The sequence below is a fragment of the Crocuta crocuta genome, unplaced genomic scaffold (genome assembly GCF_008692635.1).
Source record: "Crocuta crocuta isolate KB4526 unplaced genomic scaffold, BGI_CrCroc_1.0 scaffold253, whole genome shotgun sequence".
In the NCBI taxonomy this organism is placed as follows: Eukaryota; Metazoa; Chordata; class Mammalia; order Carnivora; family Hyaenidae; genus Crocuta; species Crocuta crocuta.
Genome location: NW_027529451.1, coordinates 4,071,858 through 4,088,079, shown reverse-complemented (window position 1 = coordinate 4,088,079; position 16,222 = coordinate 4,071,858). Strand labels below are relative to the sequence as shown.

Here is a 16,222-nt window from a genome sequence, read left to right as displayed (position 1 = left end):
AGATATGTTGTAAGAATCATTTGTACAGGAAACACCACTGTAGAAAATGATAGGACGTATGTGAACTTGGCTATCTCTGCAGGCTGGAGCAGGCCCTCCACGCTTGTGCTTTCTATTTTAAAGCTACCTTTCCGACCTAGCTTTACACTTTTACCCTAAGGGTAATTGGCTAAACCTCATCTTAATGGTCAAGTAATTGACGATTTACAGGAATTAGACACAGTGCCTAGGGGGGGATAGATCCTTTAAATTTCAAACACTTAACCAAGGTATTAAATGTCGTAGATAAACTACGACTAGGTTATCTTTTATATGAATTTCTCAACTGAGTGTAAAGAAATATTTCTTTAAATAACATGTTTATTTTCTTTTTTGTGTTTGTGTCTAAATATAAATTTTCACATGCTTATAATAAAAAGGGTTGAATCCTTTAACGGCCACATTAAATTTTCTCTGTAAATGTTTCGAAAACAATTTTATGGTAAAATATGCAAGCTTTCTCAGCATTTATATAAGACTCGTTTCTCAGAACTTTAGCTGTTGCTAAAGCAATGATTATATTCACATTTAATTTCATATAGGCTCATGGTTGGATGGAGGAAAGAAAAGAGGGACTTTGGAGCTTTTCTTTTAAAGAGGGCAATTGACAAGCGTATTTTTTTTTTTTAATTTCTGAAAAAGAGACAGAGAGCATGAGCAGGGGAGGGTCAGAGAGAGAGGGAGACACAGAATCTGAAACAGGCTCCAGGCTCTGAGCCAGCTGTCAGCACAGAGCCCGATGCAGGGCTCGAACCTATGAACCGCGAGATCATGACCTGAGCCGAAGCTGGACGCTTTTACCGACTGAGCCACCCAGGCAGCCTGCCAAGAGTATTATTGGAGCAAGCATGCTATAAGTCAGAGGGAGGAAGGGTAAGAACAGAAGGAACCTGGGGGAGGTGGAGAGGATAACATACACCCACATATCTGAAGTCCTTCTTTAGTTTTTCTTTTTCTCCAATGTGGATCTGAGGGAGAGAGAGGGCAGAGGTAGCCTTGTGGTCAGTCTAGAGGTTAGGACCATTTCTTTAAACAGTTTTAAAGTTAAGAATGGATTAATTGTGCCTATGATATGTGAAGGTGGGGAAGCCACTCATATGCAGTTTAACACCAAGTTAGCCTCAAACTGTGAAAATGGAGTGGCAATATGATGAGAATTTAGGATAAGTTACAGATGTGTCTTATTTAGAGCTAGAGAAAATCCAGGTGAAAATTATAGCTTGTAATAATCAAGGGTTACAGTAACTTTTAAACTCTTGATTATTCTAAATTATGTATTTTGTGCTTGTGCTTATTTTCCTCTGTAAGATTGCCTATTCAGAGTTTGTGTTAGTAGTTTTAATAAAGTCAGTTTTAAAATAGGATATTAAAGGCATAATGACTTCAAAATGTAAAAGCCTGATAGTCTGTAAACTGCACATATCTGAAGCCCAGTTTTTCAGAGGCCACAGTATCCAGTGGCAGCCTGATGTAATTGCAGGCAAAATTTCCAGGAGTATTTTAATTGTTGTAAAAGGTAACATTGTTATGTTACTTAGAAGTCATATAATTAAAAGGAAGAAGTGCATACCACATTGCAAAATATGGAAGTGTTACAAGGCCTCTGAATATTATCTCATTGGTAGGATAAAGATTTTAGCTTATTTATTTTTTCAGAATTTTACCCCATTTTCTACTAATATCGCTTTTGAAAGAGAAAACCAGGATCTTGACTAACTGCAGAATTTATTGTCCACAGCATCTGCAGGGATTGCTGTTTCCCAGAGGAAAGTACGACAGATCAGTGATCCTATTCAGCAGATCTTAATTCAGCTGCACAAAATCATCTACATCACACAGGTCAGTATGCTGGCTTTTTAGTTCCTTTTCGTCTTAAGTACAAGTTTGCTGCTAATGTCACTGAAGAACTACTGTGTGGAACTTTAAATTGGAACGAATGCTCATTTTTATTATCTCCAACTGCCTATGTTTGGGAACACTTTGACTTAGTAGCAGAGCTAGAGCTGGAAAGGTTGGGGGGAGAAAATATGGCAGATTTCCCCTGTGACTCATAACGTACTCTTGTCCATGTGCCACCAAAAATACATCTCAACACAAATGGCCCTTCATTGTGAGGGTGAAAGTGGGGACAGCACTGGGTTTTGAACAGCCTCACTACAGGAAAGAAAAACTAGTGCCCACTCAGGAATCCTCAGGATGCTGGGCTGACACTAGGACCTCTTGGAGGAGCTAAGATGGTGGAGAAGTAGGGGGACCAGGATTTCCCTTGTCCCTCACACACAGCAGTACTGAGGTCAGAACACTTGGAATATCCAGGAAGTCTATTTCCTGGTGACAGAAAAAATCTTCACAGATGGAGGGAGACAGCTTGGGTGGGAGAGAGGTGCATGTATGTGAATTGGGGGAGATGAAACAGTGTGGGCACAGAGGGGCGAGATCCCCTTCTGTGGAGAGACGAAGAGAAAGAGAAGCTGTGGATTGCAGTTTTGTGTTAGGACAAGAGAAACCCTCTCTGCACCACAGACTGGGGAACGAGAAATAGGGACAATGCCAGTTTCTAGTTTGCAAACAGCCTTAGGACTGAAGATCAGAGTTTTCAAAAGTGCATGACTTTCTCCAGTGTGTGTGTGCCTGGAGGGGAGGGAGCCAGCCCCGGGGCGTGGTAGTGATCTCAGGGGCACACTGGGAGAAAACGGTCCCCTCCCTTGAGTACTGTGAGAAGAGGGTACACTGCCCCCCAAGGACAGAAGACCTTGCAGGTACCAGTCAAAGGCTCTTTATCGGCAGGGTGGACTGGTGCTACCCCAGAACCAGGTCTGCATGGTGTGAGATCCTTTAAGACATTGGGTGTTGAATCCCAGCCAAGGGACTAAGGAGGTGAGGGAGACTGTGAAGAAGGGCAAGCTGACCGCCCGCACTACTCTGTGAGGGCGGCCTGAACAGCGTGGTTTGAGACACCCAGTGGGGAGGAGACATTGCGATGTCGCCATTTTTCTTCCCATCATCAACACATGGGGCTTCCGGGAACAGCTCAGTAGAGCCAATAGTGGCGGGACTCACTTAGACCAAACTCTGCCCCTCCGTACCTGGTGACTGCTTATCTACTGCAGTGAGATGGACACTGAGCAAGTCAGACGGCCTCACCTCCTCCTGGCCAGCATAGCTGCCAGTCCCAGGCACCAACAGACAACTGTCTGAGGTTTTGTATGTTAGTCTGCAGCTCTCTTTTTTTTCTCTCTCTCTTTTCTTTCCTTCTCTTTTCTCTTCTTTTTGTTTCTACTTTCATTGCTTTCTTTGTCTATTTAATCGGCATTTTTACTATATTCTTTTTACACCTTTTCTGCATCTCCTCCCTTCTTCTCTATTTTCCTTTCTTTCTCTCTGGATTAAGCCTTATCATTGGGTCCACTGCCCTTTCCTTTTTTCCAGAGTCACCTCAAGGAACAAATCAAAGCACACCTGGTGGAAAGTACAAACAATCCACCACTATGAGTAAAGAAGAGCTTTGTAGAGGACTGACCAATAGGATAGAGCAGCCAAATACACAACAACAGAGAGCACCCAACACAATCCAAAAACACTTCCTGAAGTTCCAGGCCCTGAACAGTGTGTGACCCCTTTTTAATACAGTAGTTCTCACAGGTGCAAGACACATAGCAAGCTATTAAAACACCTAAAAGACAGAAACATACCCAAATGATGAAACAGAAGAATTCTCCTCAGAAGAAATTCCAGGAAAAAATGACAGCCAGAGAATTGCTCAAAACAGGTATAAACAATATATCTGAACCAGAAGTTAGAATAGCAGTCATAAGACTAATAGCCAGGCTTGAAAAAAGCACAGAAGATGCAGAGAATTTATTGCTGCAGAGATCAAAGACCTAAGAAGTCATCACAATGAATTAAGAAATGCTATAAATGAAATGCAAAATAAACTAGATGCAGTGACAGTGAGGATGGAAGGATCAGAGAGGAGAATAAGTGAAATAGAAGACAAAATTATGGAAAATGAAGAAGCTGAGAAAAAGAGGGAAAGGAAATTACTAGACCATGAGGGGAGAATTAGAGACCTAAGTGATTCAATAAAATGAAATAATATCCTTATCCTAGAAATTCCAGAAGAAGAAGAAGAGAGAGAAAGGGGCAAGAGGTTTATTTGAACAAATTATAGCTGAGAACTTTCATAATCTTTACTAATCTAGGGAAGGAAACAGGCATCCAAGTCCAAGAGGCAGAGAACTCCCTTCACAATCAATCAAAACAGGACAACACTCTGACATATCATAGTGAAACTGGGAAAATACAAAGATAAAGAGAGAATTCTGAAAGCAGCTAGGGACAAATGGGCCTTAACTTTCAAGGGTAGACACATAAGGGTAGTAGCAGACCTGTCCACTGAAACCTGGCAGGCCAGAAGGGAATGGCAGGAAATATCCAATGTGCTGAATAGGAAAAATATGCAGCCAAGAATCCTTTATCCAGCAAGGCTGCTAGTCAGAATAGAAGGAAAGATAAAGGCCTTCCTAGACAAAAACTAAAGGAGTTCATGACCACTAAACAAGCCCTGCAGGAGATCCTAAGGGAGATTCTGTGAGTGGAAAACAACAAAATCTACAAAGGACCAGAGATATCACCACAAGCATGAAACCTACAGAAAGCACAATGACACTAAATCCATATCTTTCAATAATTGCTCTGAATGTAAATGGATGAAAAGCTCCAATCAAAAGACATACGGTATCAGAATGGATTAAAAAAAAAAAGACACACACACAAGATCCATCTATGTGCTGCCTGCAGGAGACTGATTTTAGCCTGAGGAAACCTAGATTTAGCAGATTGAAAGTGAGGTGATGGAGAACCATCTGTCATGCTACTGGATGTCAGAAGGAAGCCAGAGTAGCCATACTTACATCAGACAAACTAGATTTTAAAACAAAGACTGTAACAGGAGATGAAGAAGAGCATTATATCATAATTAAGGGGTCTATCCATCAAGAATAGCTAAGAGCAAAAAAAAATAGCTAACAGTTATAAATGTTTATGCCCCAAATGTATAGCACTGAAATATGTAAATTAATCAGAAACATTAAAAAATGCATAGATAATAATATCCTGATTGTAGGGGACTTTAATACTCCACTTACAGCAATGGACAGATCATCTAGGCAGAAAATTAATAAAGAAACAATGGCTCTGAATGATGCATTGGACCAGATGGACTTAACAGTTATATTCAGAACTTTTCATCTAAAAGCAGCAGAATACACATTCTTCTCAAGTGCTCATGGAACATTCTCCAAAATAGATCACATACTGGGTCACAAAATGGTCCTCAACAAATATAAAAGGATTGAGATCATACCATGCATATTTTCAGATCACAACACTGTGAAACTTGAAATCAACAACAGGAAAAAACTTGGAAAGCCCCCAAATACATGGGGGTTAAAAAACATCTTACTAAAGAATGAATGGGCCAACCAGGAAATTAAAGAAGAAATTTAAAAATACATGGAGGCAAATGAAAATGACAACACGACAGTCCAAACCCTTTGGGATGCAGCAAAGGCAGTCCTAAGAGGAAAATGCATTGAAGTTCAGGCCTATCTCAAGAGGCAAGAAAGGTCTCAAATACATAACCTAACCTCACACCTAAAGGGACTAGAAAGGTAGCAGCAAAGAAAGCCCAAAGCCAGCAGAAGAAGAGAAATAATAAAGATGAGAGCAGAAATAAACAATATAGAATCCAAAAAATATAAAATAAAACAGTAAAACAGATCAATGAAATTAATCTAAGAGCTGATTTTTTGAAAGAATAAACAAAATTGATAAACCCTAGCCAGACTTCTCAAAAAGAAAAGAGAGAGGACCCAAAAGATAAAATCCTGAATGAAAGAGGAGATCACAGCTAATACCACAGAAATACAAATATTAGAAAATGAAAAATTATATGCCAACAAACTGGACAATCTGGAAGAAATGGACAAATTCCTCGACATTCACACTCTACCAGAACTCAAATGGGAAGAAATAGAACATTTGAACAGACCCATAACCAGTGAAGAAATTGAATCAGTTATCAAATACCTCCCAACAAATAAGAGCCCTGGGCCATATGGCTTCCCTGGGGAATTCTACCAGACATTTAAATCAGAGTTAATACCTATTTTTCTCAAGCTGTTCCAAAAAAAAAGAAATGGAAGGAAAGCTTCCAGACTCATTCCATGAGGCCACATTACCTTGATTCCCAAACCAGACAGAGACCTCACTAAAAAAGAGAATTACAGGCCAATATCCCTGATGAACACAGATACAAAAATTCTTAACAAAATATTAGCAAATTGAATTCAATAGTATATTAAGAGAATTATTCACCATGATCAAGTGGGATTCATTCCTGGGCTGCAGGGCTAGTTCACTTTTTGCAAATCAGTCAATGTGATATATCACATTAAAGAAGAAAGGATAAGAACCACATGATCCTGTCAATAGATGCAGAGAAAACATTTGACAAAATACAGCATCCTTTCTTCATAAATACCCTCAAGAAAGTTGGGATAGAAGGAATATACCTTAACACCGTAAAGGCCATACATGAAAGGCCCACAGTTAATGTCATGCTCAATGGGGAAAAACTGAGATCTTTCCCCCCGAGATCAGGAACACGACAGGGATGTCCGCTCTCACCACGGCTGTTTAACATAGCGCTGGAAGTCCTAGCCTCAGCAGAGAACAAAAGGAAATAAAAGGCATCCAAATTGGCAGAAAAGAAGTCAGACTTCCGTTTTTCACGGACGACTGATACTCCACATGGAAAACCTGATAGACTCCACCAAAAAACTGCTAGAGCTGATACATGAATTCAGCAAAGTTGCAGGATATGAAATAAATGTACAGAAATCGGCTGCATTTCTATACACCAATGATGAAGCAACAGAAAGAGATATCAAGGAATCGATCTCATTTACAGTGGCACCAAGAACCATACTATACCCAGGAATAAACCTAACCAAAGAGGTAGATGATCTGTATGCTGAAAACTATAGAAAGCTTATGAAAGTAACTGAAGAAGATACAACGACATGGAAAAACAGTCCATGCTCATGGATTGGAAGAACAAATATTATTAAAATGTTGATACTACCCAAAGCGATCTACACATTTAATACAATCCCAATCAAAATAGCGGCAGAATTCTTCACAGAGGTAGAATAAACAATCCTAATTTTTTTAAACATTTAAACATAGACCAATGGAATAGAATAGAGGACTCAGAAATGGGTCCAGAAATATATGGCCAACTAATCTTTGACAAAGCAGGGAAGAGTATTCAATGAAGAAACGAAAGTCTGTTTAACAAATGGTGCTGGGAGAACTGGACAGCAACATGGAGAAGAATGAAACTGGACCACTTTTATACACCATCCACAAAAATAAACTCAAAATAGATTAAAGACCTAAATGGGAGACAGGAAACTATCAAAATCCTACAGGAGAATACAGGCAGCAACCTCTTTGACCTCAGCTGTTGCAACTTCTTACTTGACACGTCTCTGAAGGGGAATAAAGGCAAAAATGAACTCTTGGGTCCTCATCAAGGTAAAAAGTTTCTGCACAGCAAAGGAAACAACAAAACTAAAAGGCAACTGACAATGGGAGAAGATATTTGCAAATGACACATCAGATAAAGGGTTAGTATCCAAAACCTATAAAGAACTTACCAAACCCAATACCAAAAAAAAAAAAAACAAAACAAAAAAACAAAACAAAACAAAATAAAAACCAGATAATCCAGTGAAGAAATGGCCTGAAGACATGAACAGAGCCTTTTCCAAAGAAGACATCCAGATGGCAAACAGACACATGAAAAGATACTCAACATCGCTCATCATCAGGGAAATACAAATCAAAAACCACATTAAAATACCACCTCACACTGGTCAGAGTGCCTAAAGTTAACAACTCAGGAAACAACAGATGTTGGTGAAGATTGTGTAGAAAGGGAAACCCTCCTGCAGTATTGGTGGGAATGCAGACTGGTACAGTGACTCTGGAAAACAGTATGAAGGTTCCTTGAAAAATTAAAAATAGAACTACCTTATGACCCACAAATACCACTACAAGGAATTTATCCAAAGGATAAAGGAGTTCTGATTTGAAGGGGCACATACACCCCAATATTTATAGCAGCACTATCAACAATAGCTAAATTATGGAAAGAGCCCAGATGTCCATCAACTGATGGATATATAAAGAAGATGTGGTATATATACACAATGGAATTCTACTCATTGGTGAAAAAGAATGAAATTTTGCCACTTGCAGCACTGTGGATGGAACTGAAGGATATCAGGCTAAACAAGTCAGTCAGAGAAAGACACATCATATGATTTCCTTCATATGTGGAATTTGAGAAACTTAACACATGACCATAGGGGAAGGGAAGGAAAAATAAGATACAAACAGAGAGGGAGGCAAACCATAAGAGATTCTTAAATACAGAGAACAAACTGAGGATTGATGGGGGTTGGGGATTGGGGGAGTGGGAAAAATAGATGATGGGCACTGAGGAAGGCATTTGTTGGGATGAGCATTGGGTGTTGTATGTAAGTGCTGAATCACAGGGATCTATTCCTGAAGCCAAGACTACACTGTGTGTTAGCTAACTTGACAATAAATTTAAGAAAACAAAACAAACAAACAAAAAAAGCTAGGACCTCTTAGAGAAATGAAAATACAAGGTCCAAGATTAGGCACTGGGGAAGCAATCACTGGTAGGAAATGATTTTTAGTTATTTACAGAAATCTGTCAAATGATAAGCAACTTGAATGTTCATTTACCAAAGTTAACCAAGGTCTTATTGTTAATAAGAAAAGAAATTTTTTAGATGAAGTGTAGGCATATAGATGAGAAAGTGACTAGCATTTTGGAGTCTAAGATTGCATTTCTTATGCAGTTTGTTTGTTCATTCATTCGACATATGATTATTAGGTGCCTACTATTAGATGCCACTGTTCTGTGCACTTGCAACATATCAATGAGCAAAACATATAAACATTTACTCAGTCTTAGAGCCAATCTTGTTCTGTCAGCTGCCAGTTGTGGCAATTCCAATCATACATTCAGGTACTAAAGAGAAATGCCTCCAGGTCAGTGGACCAACTGGGCCCACTGTAAGGCATACTGGGCTAATACAGTTACCGTCTCCCCAAAAGCAAACAAAGAAAACAAACAAGCAAACAAACAAAAATATATGCTGATTGGTGTATGACAGTGGCATTGTAAGACTAATAAATGCCTGTAGGTCTCTTTGGACAAGACTTGGAGGAAAATTTATAGTGTATACTTCTATCAGTGTTTCTGGGCCCTTCCTAAAGGAGCCCCAGGTTTGCCCCTAATCAAGGGCTTTGGGTTTAGAGTCTACACTGTAGCAACAGCAAATCAGGTTAGATTTTTGTCTACCAGACCTAGAGTTTCTTTTTCTGTTATTTAGATTAAAGAATACGCTAGTATTCTTTAACCACCACCAAGATCCCTGTGGGCCAAAGCATTCTAATTAACAGTGCACCCCTCCCACCCTTTCTGGTAAATGCTTCCCACCATCACTGGTGGTTAAATGCTGTCCCTTGGCCTCTGCTCCGTGGGGATTGCATCAGCCCCAATGGGATCCTGTACTTTCAGTGCTGTCCCTGGCCTACAAATGAAAGCAGCCGTAGAGATTTTTAAGGATGCTGGTGCTCCCCTCTAATGTATTTCTCCATACCTTAGTGACAGGAGTGGCTTTTGAGTATTTTTGCTGAACGTAATTGGGGAGTGAGTGTGTAGGTCACCCATGGTAAATGGCAGGTCCCCAAGACTTTGAATTCCCTCCTCCACATGTCAGGGTAGCTCTGGCATTTTATCCTCATTAAACGAAGGTCACCATTGAGTTTGAGTTGTATAGTATGCCAACCAATTAAGCAGTTACCTTCAGCGGCATGAACTAATACATTAAATCTGGACTCTCTAGCAAGAGCACCCCTATGAATGAACTCAGCCTGATTTAACTGTTATATTTCACCCTTCTTGGTCTAAAACCCTTTGAATCTACTACACATGTTCCCTGAGTCACTGCTGATACAAAGTAGCAAAGTCTTGCAATTCTTTTGATTGATAAGCTGTTTCCTTCTGGGTCGTAGAGTGCACCAGTTCCCCTCCATCATGTCGCCATATGACCCTAGTAATGAACTTGACCTGCATTGTTGTGAGTCTTATGAGGAATAAGCATTCCTTTTTAAGATCTCACTCCTCATCTATCCCAGATGAGGTTAGTGTAGTTTTCAAGTAAAAGGTGGCTTGTCTTGTCAGAGTGACAAGCTACTTCTGCTGGCAATGATGACTCAGGGACTTGAGTTTTAGGATTGTCAGTTTTATCTGGGTCCAACAAAATGTCCCAATTTCAAATTTTTGGATCCTATTCTTTTTTCTAACTTTCACATGAAAAATTTGGCAAGGTGGGCATTCAACTCACAGTGTAATTTAGCAACCTACCCAATAAAATTTGTATTTGATTATCAGCTGTATCCATGCTGTGGTTGCAAGAAAATAACAGGATCTTTTAGGGTTATCATGGAATCTCTCTGGGTCTTGGACCATGATGTAAGCCAAGAGTTAAAGGATCCAAGTTTGTCATTTTTGTCCCTAAGTGCTCTGAAGCACTTTGAAGACTGTCCCACAACACAGTCCTTGTGGTCTTCCTACTTCGTGGTGTAGCAGCATCCTACATCCTATGGCAAAACTCAGCATTGGGCTCAGTTCCAAGGGCACAGTCAAACTGAGTTCTAAATCCCATGTGTATAGGTCCTTCTTCTGGGACCTTCCAGGAGCCTAATCCATTATCAGTGAGGGTCCAGATAGGAGACAGAAACCACTCCATAATTTCAACAGGGAAGATTTGATATAAGGAATTGTTCAAAAGAATTATTAATAGTAACACAGTATTACTTAAGAAGGAGGGGAAGAGAGCCTCTAAAGAGTCTAGGAAGAGCAGATAGGGAAGTCACTATGTATAGCGCTGAGGCAGAGCAGCCTAGAAAGGAACAAAAGAGAAGAGCACACCCCCATCCTGGGCTAAGGTCCAGACGTCATTGGAAAGATCAGAGAAACCCACCGAGGTGCTGTGCTAGAGAAGTTGGCAGCCTAGAGAAGAAGCCTTCCCCTAGGGGATCAGGGTGAGCCATTCATGCTGAGCTGTCATGCTGGGGAACTTGCTGGAAATCAGCACATGTGGCTTGGGCTGGGAAATGGCCTCTATGGGACCAGAGGAGGATGCGCCCTGGTAGGCGCTGCTCTGTGGAACTTTCTGGGGAGCTGCCTGCAGGACTGGTGCTCGTGAAGCTATTTGGGGGTGAGCACCACTTGGGGTTCCCCTTGGCTGACCGCTCAGCACTGCAGGCCTGGGGCAAGGTGGGAGCATCACTGGAGCCAAGAGTCCAGCACCGCTCTCCTGCAGCCCCCCTCCAGTGCCCCCTCTCCACTGACAGTGCCCAGCATCCCGGCAAGGGAGAAATTCCAGTGTCACATGCAGGGCACCAAAGGGTGGATTTGGAGCCCAGAGGCAATAAGTGGGCAATTGCCACACCTTGGCTGGGGGACGAGGCAAACGACCTCCTTCTGTGGGACCTACCCACCTCTGTTCTCGCTGCTTCCCCGTTGGCTTCTTCCTAGCCTGGCTCTTATCTGTCACATTTCCTCTCAGATCCGCCATTCCTTTCATTCACTTTTAGGGCTAGCCTTTTGAGACTCGAGTCTGAAATTGATTACTTTTCCCTTCCATTTTCTGCTGTCAACCTTTCCCTTAGGCAATCCCACAGAGCTGTCTACCTGATTAAATGAAAGAGGGAGAAAGGGATACAAGGAAATATGAGGGGGATGTAGAAAATTGGTTAATAAATCAAAACATAATCTGCCATATCTCTATTGAGTAAAGATATATTCAAAAGTGCATTTCCATTTAAATGTAGAAATATGGGGAAGCATTCTTAACTTTAGTGTTATGGAAATAACTTTAAATAGCTTATTGGTTACCTCAATGCTTAACTACTAAATTGAGAGAAAATATACTTTGAAATTTAAATATAGTTTCCATATGCCTAGCTTGCTAATTTTTATATAATAAAAAACTTTTTAATGGATGTGTTCCATTTCTTTGTTGGATTTCAAAGTAATGTTAAAGCAAGAATGAAATGATTATAAATATCTTATTATTATGCTCTCACACTGCCAGTATAACAAATGATTTCATATTTTTTGGCAAGCTGGCATTCCTCGCTATAAGCTCAGATGCAACCATTGTGGTTTTTAAAATGTATTTCCAGAATACTTGAAAGTTTATGACATTGCAAATAGTAAAGAATGTTTCCCTTTTGGAGAACTTTAAATTAGAAGGCTAACCCAAGTCAATGTCTTTCAAATGAAGGAGTTAAAAACATGTCTAAACATGATATTATCCTGTTTGCTGTAGGTTGAAGACCAAGAGCAGTTTTCTCTGTCTGCTCAAAGCAAATCTGAATCAACAAGGGAGCACACAAACAAACAAACGACGCTTCTGGCCCCCATGTTTATTTCCTAGTCAGACCCCAAATGCCCTTACACTGTGTAGCTGCCCTGAATTGCAGGGCCTCATCCCTCCCGACAAGCCGCAGATAACCTCACAGGGACACTGCTTACCCTCCGCCGGTGGTGGCCTTTCCTATCCAGTTTCCATGGAGACAGATCTTGGAAATCATCTAAAAGCAACTATTTTAAAAGGCAGGATGTTAAAATCCTTACGCTGCCTTCACTGATTTGACATCTGCTTTTATCGAAACTGAGACGGTAATCTTAAGACAGCCAGCTGAGAATGAATTCAGTGCTTCATTTCCATCGCTGGAAACCAAAATCCATCTCTGGGCACATAAGGTGACCAAAGTACCCATGCTACCTTTTAATACCAGTCTTTGGGTGTTATTGCTGAGGCAAGACCTGTGCAGCCAACTCACACTTTGGATTTAATTCTGTACTTAGAATCTGATTATTTGGCTAAAGGAATGCTTTGAAAAATCAGCATATAGCAACTTTTAAACATTAAACATCTGTCTCCTAGCGCACAGATGGGCAGTTAGGTGGGTCTACCTCAGAGTGCGATCTTATCAACTACCATTGTTGACAGTGGAACCCAAAACGCGGCTGGGGGCAGCAGTGGGCTGCCCCTCAGATGAAATTGAACTACTGGCTATCTCCAGTGAAACAAACTGTGATTTTCATCAGTAGCCATAGATGAGATTAGAATCATCCTTACTATCTCTTATCTGGGTCTCCTGGTTCCTAATGGCAAGGGGGAGAGATTATATAGAATATAGGGTAGAACCATGCATCTAAGGGGACTCATGTTTTCAGGGTTTGCAGATTCTAAGAGAAAGCTTACATTTTCTGCATTTATTTTGATAATGATCTTTAGATCTGTGTTAGCATTTAGGGAAATCTCCTTTTAAGCAGTAATATATCAAAATAACTTGTTTTTTATAGAGAAGATATGATTTACATCACTTCGAATAGAGTAGCCTCAATTACTATTCTTGGAGATCTTAGAGAATGTATCTTGAGGAAATATCCCTTTATCATGCAAGGTCAAGACTCTAGGATAGAACATAGAGATCAGATTTCATTTTTTCTGTTGTTACTTTGTTTGCGATAGTACACACAGAAAATAAGCTCTCAGATGTGTGGTGGTGAGAGACTCGTCTTTTCTAGAGTCAATTTCTCCATCAGTACGATTCGGGTAGCTCCTAGGACTATTGTGATGAAGGAAACAATGTATGCAGAGTTTAGAAAGTGTTATACTGTAGGAATACTATCTGTGGTGTGTGCTCTCTGGGATAATGGCTGGGTTAAAAGAGGCACTACCTTGGTTGGTATTGCTTCTTACATAATGTCTTCAAGCTCTGATTTCCTTACCATAAAACAGTCCCTGCTTTGTAAGTTTATTGTGGGGAGAAAAGTGACATAATAAATAAAAGAGCAATCATAGTAACTGGCACATACAAACCATAGGTATTCATATTCTGTTCTTAGTATTATGGTTCGTGTATATAATGTAGAATACTTCTTCAGCATTGAACAATGTAACATTCTGAGCAAAATTTTAAATTCTTCCATGACAATTTTAAAGAGGGGGGTGCTGTCTACAGGGATAATTATTCCAAGAAGATAAAACAGCTTTCTAATACTGTCTTGTGTATGAATCTGAAGTTGACTGTTAACGTATTCAGGAAAGCTTTTATGAGAATTAATTCAAGCAATCAGGAGCAATAAAAGCAATTCTGAGTTAATTAGAGGCTTATCAAGTTAAATGAATAGCGAGGATTTTAAGATTATCTGAATTTGTTTTTAAAAAAAAAAAAGCATATCTGAATTAGTAATCTGATAGTGACGCTGCCAGTGTTGGGGTAAGGCTCTTTTGAAGGCACCTGTGGACCCACTGGTACTTCACACCTTCAAAAGTTTGCTGTGCGATTAGGAGGATCAGAAAAGGCTTGCTGTTCGCTTGCAGGCAATTGGAATCATTCAAGGCAACAACTAGATGGTCCTGGGCCAACACTGCCCTCTGGTGTTTGATTTAGGGAAGTGGCAACTTCCCATGGGTAGTGGTAGAGAATTCTCAAAACCAAAAAGGTATCTCCAGGGACTTCTCCCATCCATTCTCCTCTCTAACCAATCCCCTTGCTAGAAAAGTGTGCGCAGGACACCTCCCTTCATTGTCTGGTCCCACTCTTAAGTTAAATTCATTACTTTTGCTAATCTCTCATGCACACATATATCATTTATACTCATTTTCCTTCTCACCTGTCTTCCAACTATTTGCTTATTAATGCCAAGAAATGTCTCTCTCTCTCTTTCTCTCTCTCCCTCTCTATCCCCACATATCTTTATTTCCCTGTTTCACTCCATGTAAAAGAACAATAATTATGACCATTTGCTGGGGATGAGGAGAGCGACTACATTTGGAGCAAAGTGCAATAATGCTGTAGTTCTGACATAGAGCTCATTACAGAGACAATGCGGTCAGCCACCAGAACCTTCCAGAGCACACATAAGGTCTTCAGACCCTCCAGCAGACTCTTGGTTCTTCTGTAATTAAGCCTGCTTTGACTCAAGTAAAATCAAAGGATTGACCAGGATTACAGATGGTGGTGGTAGAACATTTTTCAACTGCATTGTTTTTCTGTTTATGGCATTACGGTGCTTCTTAATGGGTCCCACATTCTATTGTGTCTGGGCTCAGGAACAGTTTCTCTCTGGCTATAAAATCAGCAGTTGTGAGCCCGCATCGACCCTATTCATTTCTCCATTACCTTTCATACATCCCCCTGCTTCGTGTCACTTGAATGAATGGGCATTCCTTGCATTAACCAGAACATGGTAAGTGACTCAACGCTAATAGATACACCCTGCAATCTCTTTGCTTGGCGTGGTAGCAGTTTATTTCTCGCTCGGCTGCAGTCGGGCAGGTCAGGTGGCCCTCCTCCATCTTGTGGTTGTGCCACCTGGAAAGGATGGCCTCCAAGCTCCTTGACCAGGCCAGACAGGGATGGAGGGGAACGACGCTATCTTTGAATTGCCTCGTCTTCAGAGTGACACATATCATTTTCAGTGGCCAAAAGTAGTCACATGGCACCAAACCTAAACTATAAGAGAGTATAGAAAAGTGGAATGGGGGTGGGTAAATAATTGCCACTACACGTTTCCCTCTGTTTTTTTGGTCCGAACCTTGATTTATATTCTTGTTTTTTTTGTTGGCTTGATTTGTTTTGTTTTTGATCTTGAGCACGCCTACTGCCACTTTTCCTTCCCACTTAGCCATCTTTTTTCTTAATGATTCTTTTTCCTCTCCTTCCAAGTCCTCTCCATACTTTAAACAAACCAAATGTTATTTCCGCCCCGAGACTACTTTATCATTCTGACCCTATTTCTTTGCTCTATTATTCTTCTCCCAGACTTGACTTCAACCTCCCGCCCGTGTTTTTCAGGATCTTTGGTTTCCTTGTATAAATTCAACCTGCAAATCTCTACAAAATCGATTTTTTTGAAATCTCTAATTTCATCCAATTGCCATATTTTCTAAGATTTTAAAGTGACTTGCTACTAAGTTACTAAATTCAA

At 40.4% G+C, this 16,222-nt stretch overlaps 1 protein-coding gene across 5 annotated transcripts in view; it reads left to right on the top strand.

The window, feature by feature from the left end:
- NEK10 (NIMA related kinase 10) overlaps positions 1-16,222 on the top strand; it is a 208,172-nt gene that overhangs the window by 172,416 nt on the left and 19,534 nt on the right. For all 5 annotated transcript variants that reach the window (XM_077760735.1, XM_077760734.1, XM_077760732.1 and 2 more), the window contains one exon: positions 1,778-1,878. In XM_077760735.1, coding sequence (XP_077616861.1) covers positions 1,778-1,878 — 101 coding nt within the window. The remainder of the gene's footprint in view (positions 1-1,777; positions 1,879-16,222) is intronic.